The sequence below is a fragment of the Raphanus sativus genome, chromosome 4 (genome assembly GCF_000801105.2).
Source record: "Raphanus sativus cultivar WK10039 chromosome 4, ASM80110v3, whole genome shotgun sequence".
Classification (NCBI taxonomy): Eukaryota; Viridiplantae; Streptophyta; class Magnoliopsida; order Brassicales; family Brassicaceae; genus Raphanus; species Raphanus sativus.
This window is the reverse complement of record NC_079514.1, coordinates 32296900-32321589: the sequence shown is the minus strand read 5'-3', so window position 1 is coordinate 32321589 and position 24690 is coordinate 32296900. Positions and strand designations below refer to the sequence as shown.

Below are 24690 nucleotides of genomic sequence, written 5' to 3'. Positions count from 1 at the left end.
CATGTCTTCCTCGTGAAGTCATCTATAAACGAGATGAAGTACTGGCACTTCCCAAGAGAGAATGGAACACTCGGTGCTCCCCACAAGTCTGAGTGGACATAATCAAGCTTATCCTTAGTATCATGAGTTGCAACTGAGAAACTGACCCTTTTAGCCTTCCCATACACGCAGTCTTCACACATATCAAACACTGAAACCTTCTTCCTATCCAGTAGTCGCTTCTTTACCAATAAACTGAGATTTTTCTGGCTCATGTGTCCTAACCTCCGATGCCACAAGATTGTGTCATCAGCTTTCTTCTCAGTAGCATAGGACTGACCAACTTCAGGTTTTCCTTGTAATAGATACAATTTGTCATGTCTCTTTCCCTTTAAGACAATCTTGTTATCTTTATGGATACTCAAGATGCCTTCTTTTGATTCAAAACTGTATCCAAGCTCCTCCATTGTTCCCACTGAAAGCAGATTTCGATCCATCTCTGGAATGTATCTGACTCCAGTTAACAGAAACACTGACCCGTCTTCATTTTTGATCCTTACAGTTCCTATACCTCTGACCTTTGAAGTTGTCTTGTTCCCCATGCGTACTGACCCTCCACTGACGTCCCTTAGAGTTTCAAACCACTCCTTCTTGTACGTCATATGATAACTGCAGCCTGTGTCCAACACCCATTCATTCTCGAGATTTATATCCGTTGAATAAAGAGCTTCCAGAACATATAAACCTGCAGCTTCGTTCTTGTTATCTTTTACCATTGCAGCCTCTCCTCTGTTGCTGCTCCCTTGGTGTTTTGGTTTGTTTTGAGATTTGCCTTTGTTTGGACAAGATCCCTTGAAGTGTCCTTCTTCACCACACGACCAGCATACCTTTCTTCCTCGTGACTTTGAGCGTGACTTAGACCTTGAGTTCCTGTCTCGATTATCTGACCTCCCACGCTGTTCCCCTTTCTCTCTAGCATATAAACTTTCTGCTTCACCTTTAGACCCCTTTGAGTTTGAACCATTTTCAAGTTCCTTTGCGTATATTGCAGCAACAACTTCATCCAGAGTGAGAGTTGTTCTTCCTGTGCCGTATCTCAGCGTGTCTCTCAGTTGGTCAAACTGTCTTGGTAGAGACATGAGTAGCAATATAGCTTGGTCTTCATCGGGTACTTGAACATCAATGTTCTCCAGATCTGTTATAAGATGTAGGAACTCATCGATGTTGCTCTCAATGGACAGACTGTCAGACATCTTGAACCCATAGAGCTTCTGCTTAAGATAGAAACGATTTGGGAGAGCTTTGGCGAGATACAACATGTCTAACGCCTTAAGCATCCCTGCAGCGGTTTCTTCCTTTCTTATCTTCCTCAGAACTCTGTTTGTGACGCTCAGAATGATGGTACTTCTGGCCTTTTTGATTTTCTCAGCTAAAGCTTCTTCCTTTTCTTCAGCTACCTTCTTCTCTTCTGGTGTTTCATCCGGATCTCGAACCTTCTCCTTGACTTTATCAGACTCTTCTAAAGCTTTGCTCAGCCCTTGAAGATCCATCTGTGCCAAGAGTTTGTCTTTCCATAACATGTAATCTCCATGGCCATCGAACTTCTCGATCTCGATTCTTGGTGACGACATGATCTCGTACAGAGACCAAAGCTCAGAACCTGAGCTCTGATACCAATATGTGAAGAAACTACCACCTAAAGGTGTCTCCTTTAGCCTTCCTGTTGCAACACACACTCACCAAGACTCAACCTTTACTCGCTTGAATGAAGAAACAGAGTTTATGAAGCAGAGTTCGAGAAACAGAGTAATGAAAAACATAGTGAAGAAGAAAGAACAGAGCAAGACTCAGCGATTGTTAACCCAGTTACACCCGTTAACGAGGGTGTTAGTCTGGGCCGGGAACTGTCTCCCGGAATCCACTAGATCAGAGTTTACAAGTGTATTTGAATCTCAAGGTCTTTGCAGTACCTATCTTGATTCTAACGTAGCTTACAAACTCAAAGAACACTCACAAGTTTACACTTTGAAAAATGCTCTCTTTTCTGCTCTCAGCTATCTCTCTCAACTAAGACACATATATATACTCACTCACACTTGACCTAATGCTCTTCGGATGATCCAGCTGGCCACGCTCCATCCGTACGACCCATTAAAGACGCATAACATTAACTCCCTGCAGAGAAGCCGACAAAATATGCTTTAACAGACTGAGCCTCAACAGCTAGTCTTGTGGTCCTTCAATCCCAATAAGTCACGTGAGTTGTGCCTCGTCATCAGTTGCTTTCTCTCCACGCCTAGCTTAGCTTTGAACTTGTCTTGATCTTATTTGCTAATTTTTTAACAGTTGGTTATCCTCCGAAAGAAACATATGCGTTTGGTTTCGTATACATATCCAGCTCACCCCAGGCTCCTTCTTAACTCGCCTCTCCTTCATCAACGAACGCACTCTCGCCACACCGTCCCACTCTTTTGACTTGGCATGTATATTTATAACTGCACATGGTGCAAAAAAATTTTAAATATAATTTAAAAATTTATTACTGCACATGGATGCAAAAAAAACACTTAGAGCATGATTATCGGGCATATCGTAACCCATTTCTTAGCCTATTTGGACCGAAAAGAAAATGAAAAATAGAGAATAAGCTAGGAAACCGGCCATCTCACTTCTTAATTAAGAAGTTTTCGGGCTTGTCTTAGTGACCACGTGTAGGGCAACCAGAGATGGCGTCGTTTTTGGCTTGTTTGGTTTCTTCTTTCTCTTGGTCAAAACTTCTCGTCTCCTTGGCTCTTCGACAGCGAATCTGTTCGTTTCTGCGACAAACCCCACGAGAGAAATGGAGAGAGAGTCATCGATGGAGAAGAGCACGCAGGAGTACGATGGATTGAGTCAACACAGAGACGAGAATCAATTGGGACTATCGGTGATGATATGGAGGATGTACATGACGAGGTGATACGAGAAGTACTAGCTAATGATCAAGTTAAAGGTAAAATGGTTTGTTTCCGAAGATTCTTTGTTGATTTTTTTTTCATTCTTTGTGTCTTGACGAGATGATGTTTTGTGTTTAGGTCCAGAGCAGTACAGGTCCAGGCTCACTGCAATAAATGGATGAAACCGCCTCCAGGTCCAGGCTCACTGCAGAACCATTCTTAATGCAGAAAGAGAGAGGAGTGATGCCATTGATGCTACAGACGCTGAGGTACTACTCCATCATAAAATCTCAGAGAGATTCCATATGTTCAAACGAGTGATTGAAGTTACCAATTTTTGTGGTGATAAAACAGGTTGCTCTAGGAACATCCAGGAAGAACAGACTTGCTTCTGGTTTGTTCTATATAATAATAATAATTAATAAACTCTCTTGCTTGTCTTTTGTTATGAAGCTTGATGAATCTTTTGTGGTTCTTGTTAGCCAACGCGAATGCTCAGAAACTTGAAGCTGTGAGCTTCTCAAGAGTTTTGTCTCAGGTCATATGTTATCCATCATGGTTTTGGTAAATCTCAGTTGGTCACGTTGTTGTTGTTGTTACTAAAGGATTTTTACTCATTTGTAAAATTGCAGAGGCTGTGCAGCGTGCAGCTATAATAGCAGAATGGTTTTGCATCCGGGTTGGGCTCTTATCTATTTCATCGTTTAGGGCTTTCCTTCTGCTTTTGTTTGCGGGGAGGACTGTTCGTTGGTCGGGCTGGTGTCGTTCCGGTTCCGTTCCATCTTCTTCTCGGGTTTGTTTCTCTTGAAACTTGTGGAATAGAGTTGGCTCCATAGTTGGTTTGTTCTTCATCACATCCAAACTCTGGTAATTTTGCATCACTGTGTTTGATTACTACTTTATAGGTTATTTCTACTCAAGTCTATGGGTAAAGTTTGGTGTTGTTGCATAACTAGGCTTAGGATTATAATCAGTTTGTGCATAACATTTTCAACTTTCCTTTTGGCTCTGTAATGAATTTTTTTTAACAATGTTTATTTTGGGATTGAAAATTAACATTTCATGTTTAACTAAGAACCAACAAACATATCTACCAATAATCTACAATTTTGTTCAAGTATGTTAACTTTGTCTCTTATTCTACATATATTAATAAACTATCCTAAAAAACAAAATCTTGGTCCTAGCAGTAAGGATGATCTTAGTATATATACTATATTAAGTTTACCCAGCATTTTCGAAAGCTATAGCTCAAACAGCTGTTCGTTGACTTTTTTTTGCTTGCATTAGTGTTTTTTTAGTAAAATGTTAAGATTTGCATTAATGTTTATATAAAGTAGTATTACTAATACTCTCTATGTTTCAAAAGATGTATATCCTAGATTTTTCACTTAATAAAAGCACATTAAATTTGATTGTAAATGCATTGTTTTTTTGTGAATAACAATTTTTCATAACTTTTAACCAATAGAAATCCAATAAACACTATTAATTTTTTTAAGTTAACAATTTTTTATTAAATAATACATTGAAAAGGAAAAAAAAATAATATATATATATATATATATTTTTTTTTGAAACAAAACTTTTTCCTAAATGTGGATCTTTATATATGAAACAGAGGGAGTACACTAGAGTGATCATCTTTCCAAGAGAGCTGCTTTTGTAGCTTTGAGAGAGTGCTCGATTTCATCACATAGTTTGTGAGGATTTGGTACTGCCGTAGGATCGACCCCTATCGAGATCACCATCTTTTCCGCATAACTTAGGAAATGTATTGATAATGCCTATAAAATAGCATTTTTATGAGAATATAAAGGAAAAAATAAGAATGAGAGGTCGTATATTAACGACCATATACTTACATGAGCGTGTCCATAGACACTTGGAGCGATGTACGCAATCGGATGGCCATGGAAACTGATTTCTTCCGTAGGACCAATCATGTTTGAAAAGAATGTTGTTATGTTTGAAACAAGTCTTTTCAATAGTATTGCACTTGCCTACAAATGGGAATATAGATCTTATTATATTTAAGTTCCTCAGCGTAAAAATACCAACAATTTTGAGCACACTTGATCCATCCATTCATATACCTTAGCTCCAAGAATATTGAAGATGAAAGCGGTATTTGAATATAACAAAGCAGGTTGAAGCGAGTTTTTTTTTCTATCCATAGTTGACTTAGCCTTTGATAAATACACCAATGGATCAGTTTCTAGGGCGATTGAGAACGGAAAAATAGTGAAGTTAATGTAGTTTCCCCATCTGCATTTGGAACCCTTAGCCATCATATCTGCCAATGACTTCATACACGTTTTTGCTTTGTGTCATAATAAATTTGCTTATTTTCATATATGGAAAGCGGAATAATTAAACATACTTGTATAGGTTTCTAACCTGGATTCCAATGTCTGGCCTTAAGTTTACAAATACACCTGCTCTAAGTCGTATTTCACCAGGAAATTACTCCAAATAGCGAGAGAGAGCAGCTTGTGTAATTCCGAGTAGAACATCGTTGATAGTCTAGCAAATACAAGAATAATCAAAATATAGAGAATAAAACCTTCAAGTGATTAACCAAGAACTTACCATGTTCATAGCTTCCTTAATAAGTTTTACGTCATCTATTGGGACAATTCTATGACAAAATTTCTTTTGATTATTCTCGACACCCATATCGCCTTTCAAAGGCGTCTTAGAATCCTTTAGAAACAAAGCCGTCGCCAAGACCAGCAAAATATCCACGAAGGTATTCCAAATCAATTTCAATGATGAACAAATTAACCTCAAGAACCATGAGCCTTTATCTTTATCTACCATTTTACGCCGTTTCTGAGGAGGAATAGTAGGAACCGAGTCTTCGTATGATGTACACGCTGATAGAAGAGACATGAGGGATGTTCCGTCTCCTAGTGAATGGTGAGATCTGATTACACATACCGCTTCTGCATCAGATGTTTTGACGTTGAGGATATGGATGTCCCACAAAGGTTTCGATTTGTTGAGAGGAAGCACCGTAAGGCGTGAAACGTAGTCTTCAACAAAAGTTTCTCCATCTTCACCGATCTCGTTCATGTCTACATCCGCCACAATAACATGGTCTTCTACGTTGACTTTAGTCTTAATCCAACTCGTACCATCATTGGACTGTGAAAATTGACATTAAACACAAAGTCAAATAGGAGACTAACACATAGTATACAATACGACTTCTTACCAATTTGCTTGAGAAACGAGGATGTTTGTAAACATTATAGTTTAAGGCATTTAGAATGACGTCAGCATTGATACTTGTTTTGCAACCGATCATGGTGATGACGCAGCAGTCGTTACCTGGCAATTGAAACACACGCGCCATCGGGCTAAGCGGTTCCTCATCTTCGTCCCCATCGACTTCGTCTCTTTCCTCTTTCTAATTCCCCTTCGTTGTGCCATTTTCGACGTTATAAATTACTATATCTTTTGATCAATTTTTTTTATTTCATCTATCTCCCACGTTCCCAAGTGATTTATATATATAAATATGTATTTTTTTGGTCAACTATACATTCAGACTAGTGGGCTGCTGGCGATATATGATTTGATACATAATTTAAATATATGATTGGTTGTGATTATCGTCCTTGGTCAAGTACAAAGCTCTCTTCTCTGGGTTTAAAGTAATTCAAGAAACCTATATTGCCTTCACTGTTCTTTGCCATTTGCAGGAAACAGAACTTGTCTGTAATCTGAATAAAACTTTCAAATTCAAGAAGAACGTACGAATCTTAAATCTTTTTTTTTTTGAAAAAAATTTCTGAAATTTTACGAATCTTAAATCTTGAGAGATCACTGGTGTTTTCTCCAGGTATTCTGATTTTCGTAAAATGTCGAGGAACAATAGCATTCAGGTACGTTATTTTTAGCTCTGGCTATTTCTTTATATAATTTTTTATATAAATGTTTGATTAAAGCAAAGGAATCTTGGTTTACATATTCACAGAAATATTTCAATGGAGCAACAAACAATCTCACGGCCTACACCAAAACCGCCAAGTTCAGTGATATGCAAGTATATAGAATCGGTGCCTTGACAGAGAAGTCAAGCTCTACGAAAGCTATGGAGATCACAGCTGTGTCGATTGACAAAGATCTTGTGAATACAGTTCTGGCTATTTCATACGCCAAACAGCCTCATCATATTATCTCAGGGTAATTTAATCTCCAACTTTATATGATTAAACCTAAGGTATGGATGGAGTAATCGTTAATTTTGCAGTATTTGTGTATCGGCATTTTTGCAGCATTGTTGCTGGATTTGTGTATATCATCATGGGGACTTTGATATGGCACCAAACTTGAGGTGCAAGAAATTAAAGAGAAGAGAGTTGAGACTGGAGTTACGTTTATTAAAAATGGTAAAAGGCGTAAAGCACAATATTTTTTAGTTATAAAGTTCTATCATGCTCAGTTTTATTCGTATATGGATGGACCCGTTCGTTGCAAGAATTTGAAATAGAAAATGTAAAATTCAACAATCTATCAACTTCTTGGTTTAGATTGCATTTAAAAGCACAATATCTGTTAGTTATAAAATTCTACCATGCTCAGTTTTATTCGTATATAGACTACTATAACCTACATAAATAATCTGTCAACCCTTGTTACTGCAGAGGTTAAGCTTGAGGTTGAACAAGTAGACACTCTTTTCACCTATAAAATAATGACTGACAAGTATTTAAGTCTTCACCAGTAATCACAACAAGAACACTGTCCATCTTGGAAATGGTGGAACCGGTTGGAATCTCTGACAACTATCAACCGGTTAGAGAGCCTCGAGATAAGCTTGATTGCAGAGTGACAATCATCACATATCCTCACGTTTTTAGTCACGTACAATGGCGAGTTCTCCGGCGTTTTCATCAGACCATACGCCACAGCTAGCTTCTCGCTGTGATAATAGAGGTTGTTCTCACTCTGCTCTTCGTCAACATCATGGTAAGCCCCACCAGCAACATCAGGAGAATACCCTAACGGCCTAATCTTTGACAAAACTTCCTTCACCTTTGCGTAAATCAGCACAATCTCCGAGTGTTGGTTATCCTCCGAAAGAAACATATGTGTTTTGTTTCGTATACATATCCAGCTCACCCCAGGCTCCTTCTTAACTCGTCTCTCCTTCATCACCGAACGCACTCTCGCCACACCGTCCCACTCTTTCGACTTGGCATGTATATTAGATAACAATATGTAAATCCCTGAGTTGTTCGGATACATCTCAATGGCGTATTCAGCTACCTTTTTCCCTAAACTGTAGTTCCGGCGAACGTAACAAGCGTTCAGCAAAGTACTCCACGCAACAGCATCCCATTGGACAGGAGCTTCTCTCATGAAACTCTCAACCTCCTCAAACAATCCAGCCTTGCTCAAAAGTCCAACGACGCATGTGTAATGCTGTAAATCAGGTTGGACATTGAACCGTTTCATCAAACGGCTAAAGTAGTAACGGCCTTGCTCCACGAAACCCATATGGCTACAAGCGTGCAAAACGCCGATGAAAGTTATGCGGTTAGGGACCTCTCCCGCAACCACCATCATCTCTTCAAAGACCTCAAGCGCTTCTTTCCCTAATCCGTGATGCGAGAATCCACATATCATCGCGTTCCAAGTGACTACGTCTCTAAACTTCATCCCTGAGAACGCTTTCCATGAATCTTGGATGCTGCCGCTCTTGGCGTACATGTTAACCAACGCGTTACCAACCATTACATGCCTCCTATAACCCGATTTCACGACGAGACCGTGTAGAACACCGCCGTGTTTCAGAAGAGACAGCTCCGCGGTTGAGTTTAGCAAAACAGCAAAGGTGAACTCGTTAGGTGGGACATCTCTGTTTTCCATCTTTGCAAACAGATTCAGAGCCTCCTCGTAAGACTTGCTCTGGAAGTAAGCATCCATGATAGACGTGTTCAAGACGATGTTTTGAGCGTGCTTACTACCGTCGTAAACCCTCTGAGCATATAAAGGTTTACCACATTTCCCATACATGTTAACGAGTGCACCGCTCACGTTAACATCATCACCACAGCAGAAACCAAGCCGTACCATCCTGCTGTGAATCTGCCGAGCTATTTCCAAGTCTCTGAGACTAGAGCAAAGCTTTAAAGAAGACATATACGTAACTTCGTCCCACACCAAATCTCCAATAGCCATCTTTCTCAAAACCTCAAGCCCTTCTTCTAAAGCACCACCGTGCTCTAAGTATCCACTAAGAGCGGAGTTAAAAGCGAGAAGATCACAACGAGGAAGATCATCCAAAACTCTGATAGCCTCTCTTGTTCCAGAACATGATGAATACATGTAGAGAAGAGTGTTACGTACATACTCATGTGACGTCAAACCATGTTTAAGAAAACATCCATGACACTGCTTACCTTCTTGGATTCTCCCTGAGCTTGAGCAAGATTTAATAACCACAGTGGCTACGAACTCGTTAGGCTGCGGTTCCCCAGAGAGAACCATGCTTCTGAAAAGGTTCAGAACTTCGGAATCGGACCCGGAATCTTGATAACCTTTCATCAAAGTACACCAAGAAACAACGTTTCTCTCGGGCATTGAGTCGAACACCTTGCGTGCAGAAAGAGCTTTCCCGCATTTCGTGTAGAGATTGATCAGAGAGTTGATCAGCCATAGAGAAGATAGGTTCCTGACGATCAGATGAGCGTGAATGGATTCGCCGGTCTTCAGATAACTTGAGTTAGCACAGAGTTTCAAGAGATGGTTAAGGCGTGGAAGAGCTTCAATTGGTTTGGGTAATAAAGACGTGAGTTTATTGCATTTTACCAGTTGTCGTTCTATCAAAGACACGGCGGACATGGCGCTTTCTCCCCCCCTTTTTTTTTTTGGGCAACGGCGCTTCTCCCCTACAACACTAAAAATTAAGCTCTGTTTTTGAGCGTTAAGGTGGGTGTCCAATCAGATTTTCGGTTTAGTTCCGGTTGGAACTTCTGGGTAAGAAAGCTTTTTGGTCCTAAAAATTTAGGGCTGGGCCAAAATTCCGACTCTGAAAAAGTGAATCTAATCCGATCTGAAACAACGAATTTCAAATCCGAACCGAAATTAATTAAATATCTAAATAAATTCAAAATTTAGATATTTTAATAATTAAGACCAAACCCAATCTGAACTAAAGTATTTTGATATCCGAACATATTTGAAATAGATTTATATACTTATATATTAATTATTTTCAGATCTAATGTATATTAAAAACATCCAAAATGTATAATACTTTTAAGTTAGGGATAATTTGAAAAATACTCTATTAATAGTTCAAATTTTGGAAACTACACCTTCTTTTTGGTTTTTTGAAAAGTATACTTTATCAAATGTGAAAAGACTTTTTTACCAGATTAGATATTTCAATAATTACAATATAAATACAAAACTAATAATGTTAATAATATTATAATTCTTATGTTTAAGATAAATCTGGGTGAGATAAATTCAAATAAGCATATATAGTCTATAATGGTTCGAAACCAAAAACGTAAATTTTCATTACTTGTTCAAGAACAGAAAAAACAGAGAGAACAACGCCTTACGTATCATTTAGTATTGATTCATCATCATTGAAGAATGGAAGACTAGTAATGGAAATCCAGGATCTCTTTAGAACCAAGTCTCCTATTAATTTAATATATTCATCAAACACAGCTGAAGCAACTTACCAAAAGACTACGAGCAGGAACATTAGCTCTCTCTCCAACGTTTCTCTTTTTTTTTCCAGAACTCTATTTCAAAACCATTGTTGCACATTAGCTTTTTGTCTCTTTAATGAATTAATGTTTATCATGAAACATTAGAGTGTATGAATCGATTGATTCTGAAAATACACTGCCAAGTTTTGCTGTGTCTCTAAACCGGATACACTATGAGAGTTTGGAAAGGCGAGCGAATCTTTCGGCATAGGAACTGCAGAAATAAACAGTTAAAGAGACCAAAAAGAAAGGATCTCCTAAAAGAAGTATCTAGCCTAAAATAGGAGAGGGATTCATTGAAGGCCTCTGAAAACCAAACAAAACCAAATCATTAGTAAGGTCTCTAATGGAGAACATAAACATATGTTGGGTGAATACGCATTAACCAAATCATTTTTTCACGAATTGAATTACACTTAAGGGAATGGATGAAAATTAATACACCTCTGAATAAAAAGAATAATAAAGATGAACTAGAGAAATGATTTTTTTTCTCAAAAATGGAGAACTAAATATCACGAAGAAAGCCTTTTTTTCAAAAAAAAAAATATCACGAAGAAGGAGATGAGACGACGTTCACTGGTTCTATTTTTGTTTCAAAAAATAATAATTAGATACATTAAAAATATATTGTGTAGATTCTTGTTGAAACTGTTAGTTTAAATATTATACTTATAATGACATAATATAGATAACAATATTAAATATTTCAGAATGGATAATTTAGGAAATACATATATACAAAAGTGTATTTTTCAACAAAAATAAATAACAGTGTAATTTTCAAATTAAAATCTCATATAAGTGCATTTCTCCAAATTTTCCCTTTAAGTTATCCAAATTACTTGAAAAATAATAAATAGTCAAAAATAACTTTTTGAAATAGAAAGTATATTCAAAACACTAAATACTTAAAATATTTATTAATTTTCTATCTAAATATTAGAACCAAACCAATTTATATGTTAAATTTAGATATTTTTACATATTTTATTCAATTTATATAATATATCATTTGTTATAGATTTTAAAAATTTAAAGTATATACTGAATTTTAAAAATAATCTAAATGGGTTATTAAAACCTGAACCAAATCCGCAAAGATCCGAATAGAATCCAAACCAAAATTTAGAAATACTCGAACGGGTTGAAATTTTTGAATCCCAAAGATCTAAAATCCAAATAGACCCGAACTAAACCCGAATAGATATCCGAACACTCACCCTACAAAAATTCATGTAATTTTAAACATAATTAATTTAATTTTAATGTGAATATTATGTAACATTAATAATAAACGTAAATACAAAATGAGTTAAATAAGACGATTATTCAATTCTCACATAATTATATCTATTTAAAAAGTTAAACTAAAAAAATGTTATGATCAACACATATTAGAACTCATAAATATATTTTTGAAATTTATATTAAAAATAGTTTTACATGAGTAAACGTAAAATATGTTTAACATCTCAGAATACAGCTTCATGTTAAATTGAAAAATTTAAGATCCAAAGCTGAAATTCTGCAAATGTATCAAAAGGTGCAAGTAATGTTATTTTTAATATATTTTTTCTGTTTCCAAAGAACGTCACTTAGACACATTTTACATAGATTAAAAATGATAATCTATACTAATATATTTTTATTTATTATACAATTATTTAAATAAAAATAATTTAACTAAATTTTTGTTGGTTACTTAAAAGAGTAAACAAAGATTTAATAAAAAATGCATTGAAAATATAGAATAACATTTTGACACAAAACAAAAAGCTAAAATGCCATTTTTTATCAAATTAAACAGAAGGAGTATTATTTATCATTTAAACTTATAGTATTTGTAAAGAGATAATAAATTCTTCAAATTACGCGAATAAAAGTATAGCTGTTTATCAAATGACATGCATTTAATATATGGAGAAAGTTCGGAAAGACCACCAAATCAATAAAATAACACCTTGCACTGTTATCACAAAGCACATCGCATATATTGTTGGGAGTCCACAACGAATTCTCGTTTTTCAGGCTCACTAGATTGTGCATGGACATTGGACAGTAATCTCTCCACCTATTTTTTGGAACACATAACAAAACCGCAAGTCATCAAACCAAACCAGGATATCAAATTGGAAATAAATGTAATCGACATCCATGGGTTTCTTTGCGTTACTTGTATTTTCTTTAGTTGTTTCAGATATTTGTCTGGGTTGCAAATAACAAAAGAATTAGTGTTTCTACTGTTAAGAAAACCATCTCTTCTATTTTCCATATTCCTTAGTTTATAGATCTTCCTGAGACATAGTCACATAGACAGTGGAAAAGCCAGTGCAGAAACTAATGGGTATGTGCACCCATGATCACATTAGCTATATAATAAAATTTTAGATTTTTATGTATATTTATTATACTTTTAAATTTTAAATGACTATAAATTAATAAAACTATTAAAAATGTCACATTAAAAATCTTGTGATCAGTGATTTAAAATGTTTTTATAACAAGATACAAATGATCATAAAATTATATAACTGAAAAATCTTATTTAATGGATATATATATATAATATCTTTTAAATTAAATTATATACCACATAAAATAAATAAATATTTTAATTTAAAAATCTATTTGTAAAAATGATATAAATTATTATAACTATTAGAAGTCCCATATTAAAAAATTTGATATCTGGTTTAAAATTTTGTTATAAAATACAAGTGAACATAAAAACATTTTAATAAAAATATTTATTTAATAAATATTCATACTAAAATTATACTATATATATGTTAATATAATTTTAATTTAATAATATATCATATAAAATAGTTAACGACGATTGTTTTAATTTATTTCATTGCACCAATTTAGTTATATATACAATAGTTACTTACTTGTCAATTATTTAATATATATTTATTATTTTATTTATTTTATAATATATAAAATGAAAATAAATAATAGTACGTAAAAATATTTATATATACAAAAAGATGCTGATTTTAACCTAGTTTTTTTGGAACACCTAGTTTTTTATTTAGAACTCCTAAAATATTCCCAAATATCAATGTTATGCACCTAAACCTACAAATGCTCAGAAGCGGACCGAGTTCTGCTTTGTGGTCCTTAACTAACCTAAACTCGTCTCTACTTTTGACGAGTGATTTAAAAGTTGACTAGATTTTGATCCGCTCTTTAAAGAGCGGGTATAGTTTTTGTTTAAATTATTTTTTTGAAGAATTTAATCTTTATATATGAGTTTTTTTAAACATCTTATTTTAATATTAATTTAATTTAACATAATTTTTTATAACAATTTTTGGTAACTATGATAAATCTTTTTGATTGGCATTGAAATTACATATTTAAATTATTGTTTTGTTTTGAAAAAAACGAAAAAAAAATTAAAATTATGATCCGATCTCAACTTTCAAACCATAATATATCTTATTTAAGTTTCAAATATTGTTTTATTCAAATCAAAATACATAACTGTATATGATTTTTGATAATATATAAAAGATTTATTATAAATATAATTTTATATATTTTTATAATAATTAAATTAAAAAATTATGGTTTAAAAACATATAACCCGCGGATAACCGCAAAATTAAGAAGAGCGGGTACAAAATTATTTGTTTGCGGATTGTACGGATCAGATTTTTTTACCAAAACAAAATTGAAACCCGCGGGTTGGCGTGTCAGCGGGCCGGGTTCGATCCGCAACCCATCCCTAACCGAATGTATACCAGATCGGTTTTTAAATTGCCATTATTTAATAAAATATTTTTGATTAAGATTTACACACAAATATGATTACAAAAACATACGAATATAATCACAAAGAAAATATAAATATGAAAACTAAATTTAAAACAAAAAATATACTCATCTTTTTAAGGACGGATCAGAATCTAATTTATTTTTAAATTTGCAACATGTTACATTTTTTTTATTAGTTACCTAACATAATTAGTCAAGAATATGTAACCAAAAAACTAATTCGGAATCGATCCGAATATCAAAGTTTCACTTTGTTTGATTTAGTCTATATACTCGAATGGTTCTTGTAATGTTATATCCAAATACCAATATCGAACCCAGCCGACACTGAAAACCAACCAAATTTTTTGAAACTGTTTAAAAAAATATATTTTTGATATTTTCTGTTATATATATATATATATATATATATATATAAATATTTATGTGTGTAAAATAGTGGTTACAAAATAACCTAGTGGATCCCGATCATTATCGAATTAAAGTAATGGTTACAAAATATATATTTATATGCAGTGAAAAAATATATGATTTTTTTTTTCGAAGATAACACAAGAAAATAATTGTTGGAATAAATATATATATATAAGGTGGAAGGTAACTGCTCTATTGTCGATAAAGCAATTATATAACTTATTCGATAACCAAAAGCATCTTTTTATTATTATTATTTTCTAAAAATGGCAACATTGTAAATTAACCTTCTTCTTTCTTTGTTGCCGTTTGTAGTTTCTGCAACTTTCACCATAGCTGTGAACTTAGATCTATCACCATTCACTCAAATTTTGAGTTTTTCTTATTTTTTTCATTGAATTTGTAGATTTCACATGTACAATTCGATATAAGCATTTAAAACCTGAAAACAAACTGTTTTTGGTGAACCCGATTTCTAAACCGATTTTCATGAAACCACTGCTGCTGGAAGAACACTTTGACGCTGGGTAATCGTTTTCCATGCCCACACTTCGAACAATATGTTCAGAGTTTAATTGCTGACAAATTTACTGATTACTGAGAAATTAATTGATGATCACAAAAATCTCTTTTAAAAAGAATAAGATAACTGTTTTTGTGTAGAGAAAATGATCACGTACAGTAGTTAGTATTTTGATATAATTGATGCAGTTATATAAAATCAGTTTTTTTTAGTTGGACCCAACTTTTATTAATGGGGCAAACTGCAGAATTAATAGAATAGATTCGTTGTGTTATCTGATTCAAACCGAGATTTGATTCCTCAGTATCACAACATCATGACGATCGGACAGTTACGGTCGGAATCGTTTGGTACGTGCCTGCTTCTCTTGCTTCCTGAAGACGTAATCGCTGCAATCCCTCGTTTTCTTTCTCCAAGCGACGTTTGCAACCTAAGCTTATGCTGCAAAATCCTCTACGACCTTGTCCTTGCGCATTCCGAGAATATCTGGCTTGCCCAGTGCGAGCTAGTAAAGGTTCTTCCTCTGTCCGAGATAGTCCGATGGCGAACAGGGATCTCTTCTTACAAGACTCTTTGTCGGTTTCTTGTAGAGGTAATGAAGCCTCTTATTGGGGTCTGGGTTAACCAAGTTCCTGAGCTAGGTAATTTTGTTTACGTGATGCCTGGTTTCTTGTCTGTTGTTGGTTGCCGTATCATTCCTCAACAAGGTGGTCCTCTGGGGATTCAGGAGGGTCGGATTATGTGGTCACCTGTGTTTGAGATAATCTCTGCTTTTGATGGCTCCACTAAGTTTTTCCTCCATGGAAGAGGCAAAGAAGGAGGTTGCTTGTTGTACTAAGTTTTTCCTCCATAGAAAAGAGTTGCAATGTGCTTTCACTCGAGGTTGAGCCGAAGACGTTGAGCAGTGAAACTAAGAGAGGTGAGGTTACATTTCAGGAGCTCCATGTTGGCGAGGGATTGAACCTTCTCGAACTAGCGACAGGCCATGTAGGTCTACATGCAGTTGAACCCTTAAGCGGGAAGTTTTTTTTTTTTTTTTTTTTTTTTTTTTTTTTTAGATCGACCCCGAGAACGGGAATTCAGATTCGGTTACAAAACTCGATTTGAACAAAAACTCCTAATTCAGTCTATTACATTCTAGCTTCGCCTACCCACTAAACCGGCACATTCCACTAGTCCGACTTTTGAAATCCTTAGGAATCAGTTACCGTTCTCAACCATTGACAATGATCTTGGGAAGGTGAGGTTCTCCTTGTTTCCTTGGATGCCGGGACTTCCCTTGTCGTCTCTGGAGTAGCTGGTTTCTGATGATCACTTCGAGACAGTGTAACCGTCACTGCCATGACGCACGAGACAAACTTTAGAAGTGAGGGACCAAGAACTTACCGAGAAGCTCGAGAACCCTTACTGAACACACTTCCAAGCTGCCAAAAAAACTGAAAGAGCGGATTGTTATTGACGCCACCACCAACCCTCTGAACCTCCACAAACCTGCAAGGAAAATCAAAACCACTACCGCAAGAGAGCCAAACGTCTAAAGCGGCACCGGGATGTGGTCGAAGATCAAGTGGCGACTCGGAGGCGGTCAATGACTCCCCGAGAACCGCCTCCACACTTGTGGCCAACCGAGAACCAGTAGCCAAAACCCAGCTGAAAGAGCCCAAATCCGGAGTCGACGGAGAGAGCTGATCAATGAAAACGCTAAGAGGTCAACCCGAGAGAAATAGCTGCCGCTAAAGCCTGGGAAGAGAAGGAAAAGCGGCCGTCACAAGGATGCTCAAGGTGATGCCGAGTTCAAGACAGTCTCCAGAAGCCATAGACGACCACCGGAATCCACCGCAACGGCAGATAAAACAACCTAGAAACAACAACGTAAAGCTTGATAAAAACCAGTTGTCAACTCCTCCTGCACAGTCTGGTTCTAGCTTCACCTCCGAAACAGAGAGCCGGAGCTCACCTCCAAACAGAGAGCCGGAGCTCACCTAACCACCGAGGCAAAGGAGCAGTCCGCTCCGACACCGAAACAGGACCCGCGTCCAATACCCGAAAGAAGATCTATACAAACTTCACCACGGCAGAGACCACCGCAAGCAGAAGCAGAGATCGAACCAAACACCCTTCATAAACGACGACAATAATGGACCAGATCTGAACGGAAAACGAACCAGTCCCAACCCTAAACGCCGACCGGTTGCCAGCCATCGCTGCTACTACGCGCTGAGCTACCAAAGAGAGCACAAACTTTACCCGACAGAAGATCCTTGCGCAGAGGACGACCGACGGACTCAGAATCGCAAACCCAGAAACTCAAGCAAGGCGGAGAGTCCGACATGGACAGACAAGCGGCAAAAAGAAACCAAGGAAGAGAGGAGAGAAGGACCCCCCGGAGCCGGGCACTCACGCGACGCTCACGTGCACGATGCGACGCCGGACCGGAGGGAGATCTGAAATCGCTTTGGAGGTCTTAGAGAGAGAAGGGATAAGGTAGTTAAGCGGGAAGTTATTTCCCACGTTGTTAGATAATGAAGGGATGTCGTTGCAACGCAGAACTATGCTCCTTAAAATGCACAAGTTTGGTAGGTATTGGGAGAACATGAACCTCGAGGATGATGAGTTTTGTTACAATCTTACACAGGGAGACTTAAACACTAAGAATTGGAAAAAGAGCTGTGGTTACTTCCATGGCGGATGTGTAGCTCGCCAGAGCTTTATTAGCTCTGGTGACATATTTTTTCTTAGTCTCAAAGCCTCCTACAAGGAGGAGTCTTCTTTCAGAAGGTACCCAGGGTGGCCAAAATTTGACCTAGCACGTTTTTACCTTTATAAACTGCCGATCAAGAACCCCATCGGTGACGGTGACCAAGAGTATGCTGGTTTGTGGGGAGGAACATTTGGGTGGCCACCTAGTAAATGTAGTAAAGATGAAATTGGAAAAGCTTTTTATTTACTGAGGCTCACTTATGAAGAATCTCGAAGGGAGGAAAATGAGAGACGTCTTATCGGGACAAAAATACTCGAAGGCACTCACTATGCGGGTCATCCAAATGGATCCCCAATGTTTGTTGTGAATATTAATAAACCTTCCCTTGAGCCTTTTCCGTTTGATGCAGATGAAATAGATTTTGAGCTTTCTTACACGGGATGGGGTGTCGCAAGTGGTTACGGATTCCGCGCTCCTGGCTCTGTACCCGGTTCACTTTACGTACTCTCTCGTTGTTTAAGGTGAGTTTGGTCAACAAAAAGTAGAAGAACTCAAGAGTGGGATGAACAGAGACGTTTTATTAGAGTCGGAATAACGAGGGTACAAGAGTAAGAAAGCCGGCTAGTCGATGCTCGGTGAGATCCTAGCCGGAAGTACAAGAGAGCGGCGAGATACAAAGAGAATAAAGGAAACCCTAATCTTGCCGCAAGTCTGTCTGTCTATGTGTTGATCCTTTCTTTCCTGTCCTCAACTCCTTATATAGTCTCCTAGGTCGGTTGGCTTTGACCTAATCCGTCCCCTTCGTTATGGGCCTTTTGGCTTAAAGGCCCAGTCGAGAAGACTGCTCGGCCCGAGCCGCCTGATCGTTTCCATCGGCTTCTCGTCGTTCAGCTATAGAGGTCTCGAGCCGAGTCGCGGCTCGTCAGGAGCCGTCTCCGAGCCGGTCATCCTTTGAATGGTAGTAATGGGCCTCCTATTCGCTGGGCCTTGTGGATGGTGCCAATCCATCCCCAACAGTAAGTCCCCCCCTAGTTCGTTGTCGAGCAGCTGGTCGCAGCGAATTAGTGAGTTAGGGCTCGAAGAATAGGAGGTTTGATAGTCGGTTCCTTTGATTTAACCGAGGAACCGCCGGCGGAAAGAGTTCCGGATGTTCCCGAACGAACAACCGACCTATCGTACGCTCGATGCCTCAGATGAACTCCTCTAAACCGATGAATCGACTGTGCCGGTTTTTGATGTGACAGCGAACCATCACTGGTTTTCGATCGAGAAGCTGAAACGTCGCTAGGGTTTTTTGTCGGGAATCCGAAAGGTTGCGTCTGAGTGTGACGCGCGAGCCCGCCGATAGGCCCAATTAGGCCCGCTTAGGGCTAATGATGGCACCTCGTGGGAGGCGCCTTCACTCTCTCTATAAATAAGAGGTCTCTCTCGAGATCTCTCTCATTCTTCTCTCAGTTTATCAGGTACTTTCTCTCTCTACTCCTTATCTCTCTAGCTTTTGCTCTCTGTTTTAGTTCCTCTACTCGATATGTCGACGAGCAAACAACTTTCTCGAGAACAAAAGGGAAAGATGATTTCGAGCACCACTGGTCCCGATAGTGATCTGGAGAGGGTTCGCGGATCCGGCGATAGCGTAGAGGAGGCTCATCGCGAGGCGATGATGGATACCGAGAACATGACCCGAGAGCAGCGTATGCTCGTCTCGGTAGCGATGGTTCAATCTCGCGCAGACGATGACGGAGGCGATGGCTCTCCTGACGACGGGATGACTCCCTACTGCTTCTACCCGGGAAATATTTTCGAGGAGCAGCGCCGACTCGATCCGTCGCGAGCTCGTCCCCCTGTAGTTGAGGGGCAAGACTGGAGGAACGTTTTACCGACGCGATCCACATTCGAGTCGGTGACGAAGCTGCTGAAGAGAGGCAAGGCGACCGGGGTTACATTCATAATCCCGTCAAAGACCCAAAGGCCGTGGTCCCCCCCGAAGGGGTATCAGTGCGTATACGAGTCGTACTTCGAAAAGGACACGAAACTATGGTTTCCGATTCCTCGACTCGTCACCGCCTACACGATGCGCCGAGGAGTCGCTTTGAGCCAATTCTTGAATGGCGCTTGGCGTCTAGCAGTTGCGCTGATGGTGATTGGGGCGGAAGCTGGCGCTGCTCTCAGCGTCCGAGCATTTGAGGAGCTGGTCTCGGTGAAGATTAATCGAGGCCTGTTATCACTGAAGATACGCCCGAACTATAATGTGGTAACGGGCTATCCGACCAAGACGAACGACTGGCAGCGATCGTACTTCTATGTTAAGTCCGATCGCTCGGCTTTCGAGGAGCCGCTGAAGACCGGTTACCGTGTTCTTTGGAACAATGAATTTGGTATTGAATGTTCTTTAATCTTTTACTGTTTCAGACTCCTGACCATCTCTTTTTCTCTTGTTTTGACAGTTCCTCACTCGAATACCGCGGAGTACGAGGAAGATTTCTTGGAGAGTGCTCGGATTATCGCGTCCCAGAAACAGGATTTTTGGGAGAACTTCTCGTACAGGAGGATTCGTAGGTCGATTGATCGGATCAAGCGGCGTAAGTTTCTCTTTCTCTTCTTTTGCTCGGTTTCCTCAGGGATCCTAAGTCGCTTTCTTTTGTCTTTGCAGAGGTTTGGCGTTCGGACACCGTTCCTCTCATCACCAAAAAGTCGAAGAGAATCAACTTGTTCACCAAAGCCGAGCAGATTGAAATTAACCGAGCCAGAGCTATGAGGGAATTGCCGGATCTAAGTTTGGTGGTTGGGAAGCAACTCGGGTTCGTGGAACCGGACCAAAGCTCTAACGCAAACTCCTCTGATCCCGGGGAGCCGAGAGCGACTGAGTCGGACGGGGCTCAGCTCGTGAGAAAGTCGGGGAGCAAGAGGAAGGAGAGGGAAGGCGTTTCTTCCGAGGAGAAGCAAGCCGAGGAGACTTCCACCGGTGGGGGCGCCGGATCGGAGAAGAAGCGGGCGCGCAAGGATCCCGTTGAGGTTCGGCCTTCCTCTGTGGAGAGAGGTGAGCTCCAGGCCTTGGAGCCTAGCAACAATTCTCGAGATGACGTTCTCCCGGATCCGTCTCTCGATGGTGGTCTTCAGGGGACTTCTTCTAAGGTGAAGAAGAAGTCGAAAAAGAATAATAAGAAGAGTGCCGGCGAATCCTCGGGGCACGAGATAGCGCCCGATACGGAGAAGGAAACCGTGGAGGCTCCGACTACTGCCGTTTCCCTCCCCAAGGCGGCGGTTCGTGAAGATGCCCGGGGATCGAACAGGTCCTCTCCGAAGGCTCAGGAGGGTAAGGCTGTGCCGAAGAACCTGCAGGGGTTTTGCCCGGATAAAGTGGACTTCATTTTCAAGCGGGACACTCCTCTCGTTTGTAACGAGAGAGATTGCGCTCGTTTCGTCCGCCAAGTCCGGGGAAGTAGGGAGCATCTCCCACTCGTCAAGGACTTAGTTTTCCAAGACGAGTACACCGCTGCTGCCGGTTCCTCGGTTAAGGTAAGTATAGTTTCTGCATCGCATTCGTTTCTCGTCTTTCTTCTCATTTGGTCGTCCTATCCCAACTCTTTCTTTGATGTGTTGCAGAGCCAAGGTGACTGGAACGAGGTCGTCCGCATATACGACAAAGAGCTGAAGAGGACCTATGGTGTGATTGATAGGCAACGGCGCAACACCAAGGAGGCGACTGTCGCCTTAGAGGTCATGCTGAAGAAGAAGGACGAAGCGGTTATTGCAGAAGCGGCCATGAGGGATGAACTCTCCCAGAAAGAGGCGGCTATGAACAAGGAGCTGAAGCGAGCCCGGGAGTTGGTTAAAGCGCTCGAGAAAGAGAAAACCAAGCTGGCAAACGAGAAGAAGACCCTCGAGGAAGAGAAGGCGGCTGCTGCCTTAGAGCATTCCAAGGAGATGGATCGTCTCCGAGAGTCGCGCCGCTATGAGGTTACTCACGAACGGATCCGAGTAATGGCGGCGATGCATGGGAAAGCCGCCGTTCGCTTCCAGAGGATCCAGGATCGGGAGTCCCGTCGTGATAACTTTGAGGATGCGAGATGCATGCTCGGCCAGGCTCGGGGGATGAGACGTTGCCTTGAAGGGATGAAAGCGGCAGGTAAAAACATCTCTCAGGGAGATATTGATATCTACGCCGGGCAAGAGAGGCATTATGATGCGGAGGTGAAGCGTTTGATCGTAGATGATCTTCTCGAGAAGGACCTTTCTTTATCTCCTCTCGTGCTCGAGTCGAGGTTCGTTATCCAGGAGATGATGGATAAAATCGACAAATTTGGGTCGAACATGGACTTGCTCGACTCCGAGGCCGCCAAGACGCTTCGCACTCCCCTCAGAGCACCAGGGGATCGATCCGAAGAGCCGTCGAAGAGCCTTCTCGACACCGTTCAGTCGCCAGCTCGCCTGATGCTGTTCTCCCGGGTCAAGAAGTTGCCCTTAAGGACCCTTCCGTGGCTGAGGAGACGAACAAGTCAGCTCCCGACGAACCGATCTCCAACACGCCGGTCAATATCTCCGACTCGCCGTCATTCGAGGATGCGGATTCTGGCGCGAGTGAAGGACATCTCGAGGGGGCGGACTCTGGCGCGAGCGAAGAACATCCCGAGGAGGATCTTCCTGCCTTGGATTAGTATTTGATGTTTGTTGTATCTGACTTTTGGCGCTTGTGCCTTTAAAACTATTTCCTTTTCTCGGCTAAGGCCTTTTGTTGTATGAACTACTGCCTTGCTTTTTCTTCAGACCTTTTATGAATTTTTATTATATATTTCAGTAAGTCGTTTCCACTTAGAAATATGTAAATCGTTTTTGTTTTTAACCGAGAAAGGATTCATTCGAGCGGCTACTCGCGTTTGCCAGCGAGTTCCCAATTTTTCAGATAGAACAGGAAATTAGAGGCGGTTGCTCGTTCGAATCTTCTTTATTCAACTAAACTTTTACAAGTGGTTGATCAAGCGATTACAAAGAGAATCTCTAATCGTTCTATTGAATTACGAGGAAAAGGTTCCGAGACGCATTGCAGTAACCGAGAGAACCGTTGGTCGGCCAAACCGTCGTTCTTCGGTTAGACTTGGTCTAGAATTTCCATCGGGTAGCCGGTCAATGCGTGACGCACAGGTGACGCAAGGCTGTTATTCCCTTCGACTGACGTCTGATCAAGACCCAATCGATTGATTTTGGGCGAGTGCTCGTACGCCGCTTGAAAAGGGGTTGGCATCGTTTACTAGAAAGTGACTGTTCGTCATTCTTTCGCGAAAAAGTTTGGACTTTGTTTTGGTTGGGGCTGGACCCTGTGAAGGGATGCCTACGTACCTCGGATGAGGATCAAGCCTTTCGTAGTTCGTTTGACCGAGTGAAAGTGGCTGTAGTAGCGCATTCACTCGGACGAGTAGAAGTGACGGTTAGGTGCATCTACTCGGTTTTTTTTTTTTTTTTTTTTTTTTTTTTTTTTTTTTTTTTTTTTTTTTTGCGAACAGTGACCTGTTGGTCATTCGCTCGGAGAAAAAGATGAGACGAATCTATTGGTAGAAGAGGCGAAGATGCATAGAGTTCCAGGCTCGTGGAACTGCCTCTCCGCGGGAAGTCTCGAGTCGGTAGACGCCTGGTCGAACGACTCGGGTGATCTTGTAAGGTCCTTCCCAATTGGTCCCTAGCTTGCCAGCGTTGAGCTCCTTTGTGTTGTCGAAGACTTTTCGGAGGACGAGATCGCCGAGCTCGAGAGGGCGCGCTTTTACCTTCTTTTATAGTAGCTCTCGATCTGGTTCTGGTAATTTTGGATCCGAAGAAGCGCTTGATCTCGTTTTTCCTCGAGTTCATCGAGGGCATCGAGGAGCATATCTTGATTAAGCTCGACGAACTGCGGCATCTTGGCGCGCCGAAGACTTGTCACGTTAACTTCGGCGGGGGCCATTGCTTCCATCCCGTAAGCAAGAGAGAAAGGGGTGGATTTGGTCGCACCGCGAGGAGTCGTTCGGTGCGACCAGAGGACGCCGTCCAGCTCGTCGGCCCAATGGCCTTTCTTTAGGTCGAGTCGCTTCTTGATACCATCGATGATAATCTTGTTGGAAGATTCCGCCTGTCCGTTTCCTTGCGGGTAACGAGGAGTCGAAGGGCTTAGACGGATATTCCACTTGTTGCAGAACTCTTTGAAGTTTCCGGACATGAACTGAGAGCCATTGTCCGTTATATGATCTCGTACGGCAAACCGTGACGGCAAATGATGTTCTTTCCAGACGAAGGTGCGGACTTCCTTGTCCGTCACCTGAGAGAACGCTTCGGCTTCAATCCATTTGGTGAAGTAATCAGTGAGGACCAGGATGAAACGACGTTGGCGCGGAGTCGGCATTGGCCCGATGATGTCCATCCCCCACCTCATGAACGGATAAGGGGCAGCAGATGTCCGCAACAGCTCAGTGGGACTGTGTGGATGCTCGGAGCGTGACGCTGGCATTTGTCGCACCGACGAGCGTATGCCTCGCAGTCAGTGTTCATAGACGGCCAAAGAATCCCAAGCTTCGAACCTTAAGGGCGAGTGCTCGGCCTCCCGAGTGGTTTCCTCCTGCTCCGTCGTGAGTTTCAGCATTA

General features: G+C 40.3%; 2 protein-coding genes, 2 long non-coding RNA genes and 2 pseudogenes across 5 annotated transcripts; 4 read left to right on the top strand and 2 right to left on the bottom strand.

Moving 5' to 3' along the window:
- The first annotated feature begins 2592 nt into the window (after nt 1–2592).
- LOC130510960 (uncharacterized) lies at nt 2593–4006 on the top strand. The gene is made up of 5 exons (XR_008944735.1): nt 2593–2971; nt 3054–3184; nt 3270–3309; nt 3398–3453; nt 3548–4006. It is a non-coding gene; the product is annotated as an uncharacterized LOC130510960 (long non-coding RNA).
- Nucleotides 4007–4542: 536 nt separating this feature from the next.
- LOC108850737 (wax ester synthase/diacylglycerol acyltransferase 7-like) lies at nt 4543–6507 on the bottom strand (annotated as a pseudogene).
- A 31-nt stretch (nt 6508–6538) lies between these two features.
- LOC130511587 (uncharacterized) lies at nt 6539–7095 on the top strand. The gene is made up of 3 exons (XR_008945081.1): nt 6539–6676; nt 6766–6808; nt 6901–7095. It is a non-coding gene; the product is annotated as an uncharacterized LOC130511587 (long non-coding RNA).
- A 387-nt stretch (nt 7096–7482) lies between these two features.
- LOC108853780 (pentatricopeptide repeat-containing protein At5g39680-like) lies at nt 7483–9820 on the bottom strand. Of its 2 annotated transcripts, XM_057007006.1 has the most exons (2): nt 9741–9820; nt 7485–9648 (listed from the first exon to the last, which is right to left on the bottom strand). In XM_057007006.1, the coding sequence occupies exon 2, from the start codon at nt 9510–9512 to the stop codon at nt 7644–7646; it is 1869 nt and encodes a 622-aa protein (XP_056862986.1). In that variant the 5' UTR covers nt 9513–9648; nt 9741–9820; the 3' UTR covers nt 7485–7643. The 2 variants fall into 2 exon arrangements, with proteins under 2 accessions (XP_018482726.1, XP_056862986.1); XM_018627224.2 differs by having other exon boundaries at nt 7483–9812.
- A 5859-nt stretch (nt 9821–15679) lies between these two features.
- Nucleotides 15680–18609, top strand: LOC130511300 (F-box protein At5g39450-like; annotated as a pseudogene).
- LOC130511299 (meiosis-specific protein ASY2-like) lies at nt 18598–22746 on the top strand. Its single transcript, XM_057008218.1, has 3 exons — nt 18598–20663; nt 20735–21600; nt 21688–22746. The coding sequence occupies exons 1-3, from the start codon at nt 19613–19615 to the stop codon at nt 22744–22746; spliced, it is 2976 nt and encodes a 991-aa protein (XP_056864198.1). The 5' UTR covers nt 18598–19612.
- The last annotated feature ends 1944 nt before the right edge of the window (nt 22747–24690 follow it).

Coding starts and splice junctions, on each gene's coding strand:
- LOC108853780 (XM_018627224.2), bottom strand. CDS start 9,773: ATGTCCGCCGTGTCTTTGATAGAACGACAACTGGTAAAATGCAATAAA.
- LOC130511299 (XM_057008218.1), top strand. CDS start 19,613: ATGTCGACGAGCAAACAACTTTCTCGAGAACAAAAGGGAAAGATGATT. Junction 20,664..20,734: donor GATTGATCGGATCAAGCGGC/GTAAGTTTCTCT, acceptor TTGTCTTTGCAG/AGGTTTGGCGTTCGGACACC. Junction 21,601..21,687: donor CTGCCGGTTCCTCGGTTAAG/GTAAGTATAGTT, acceptor GATGTGTTGCAG/AGCCAAGGTGACTGGAACGA.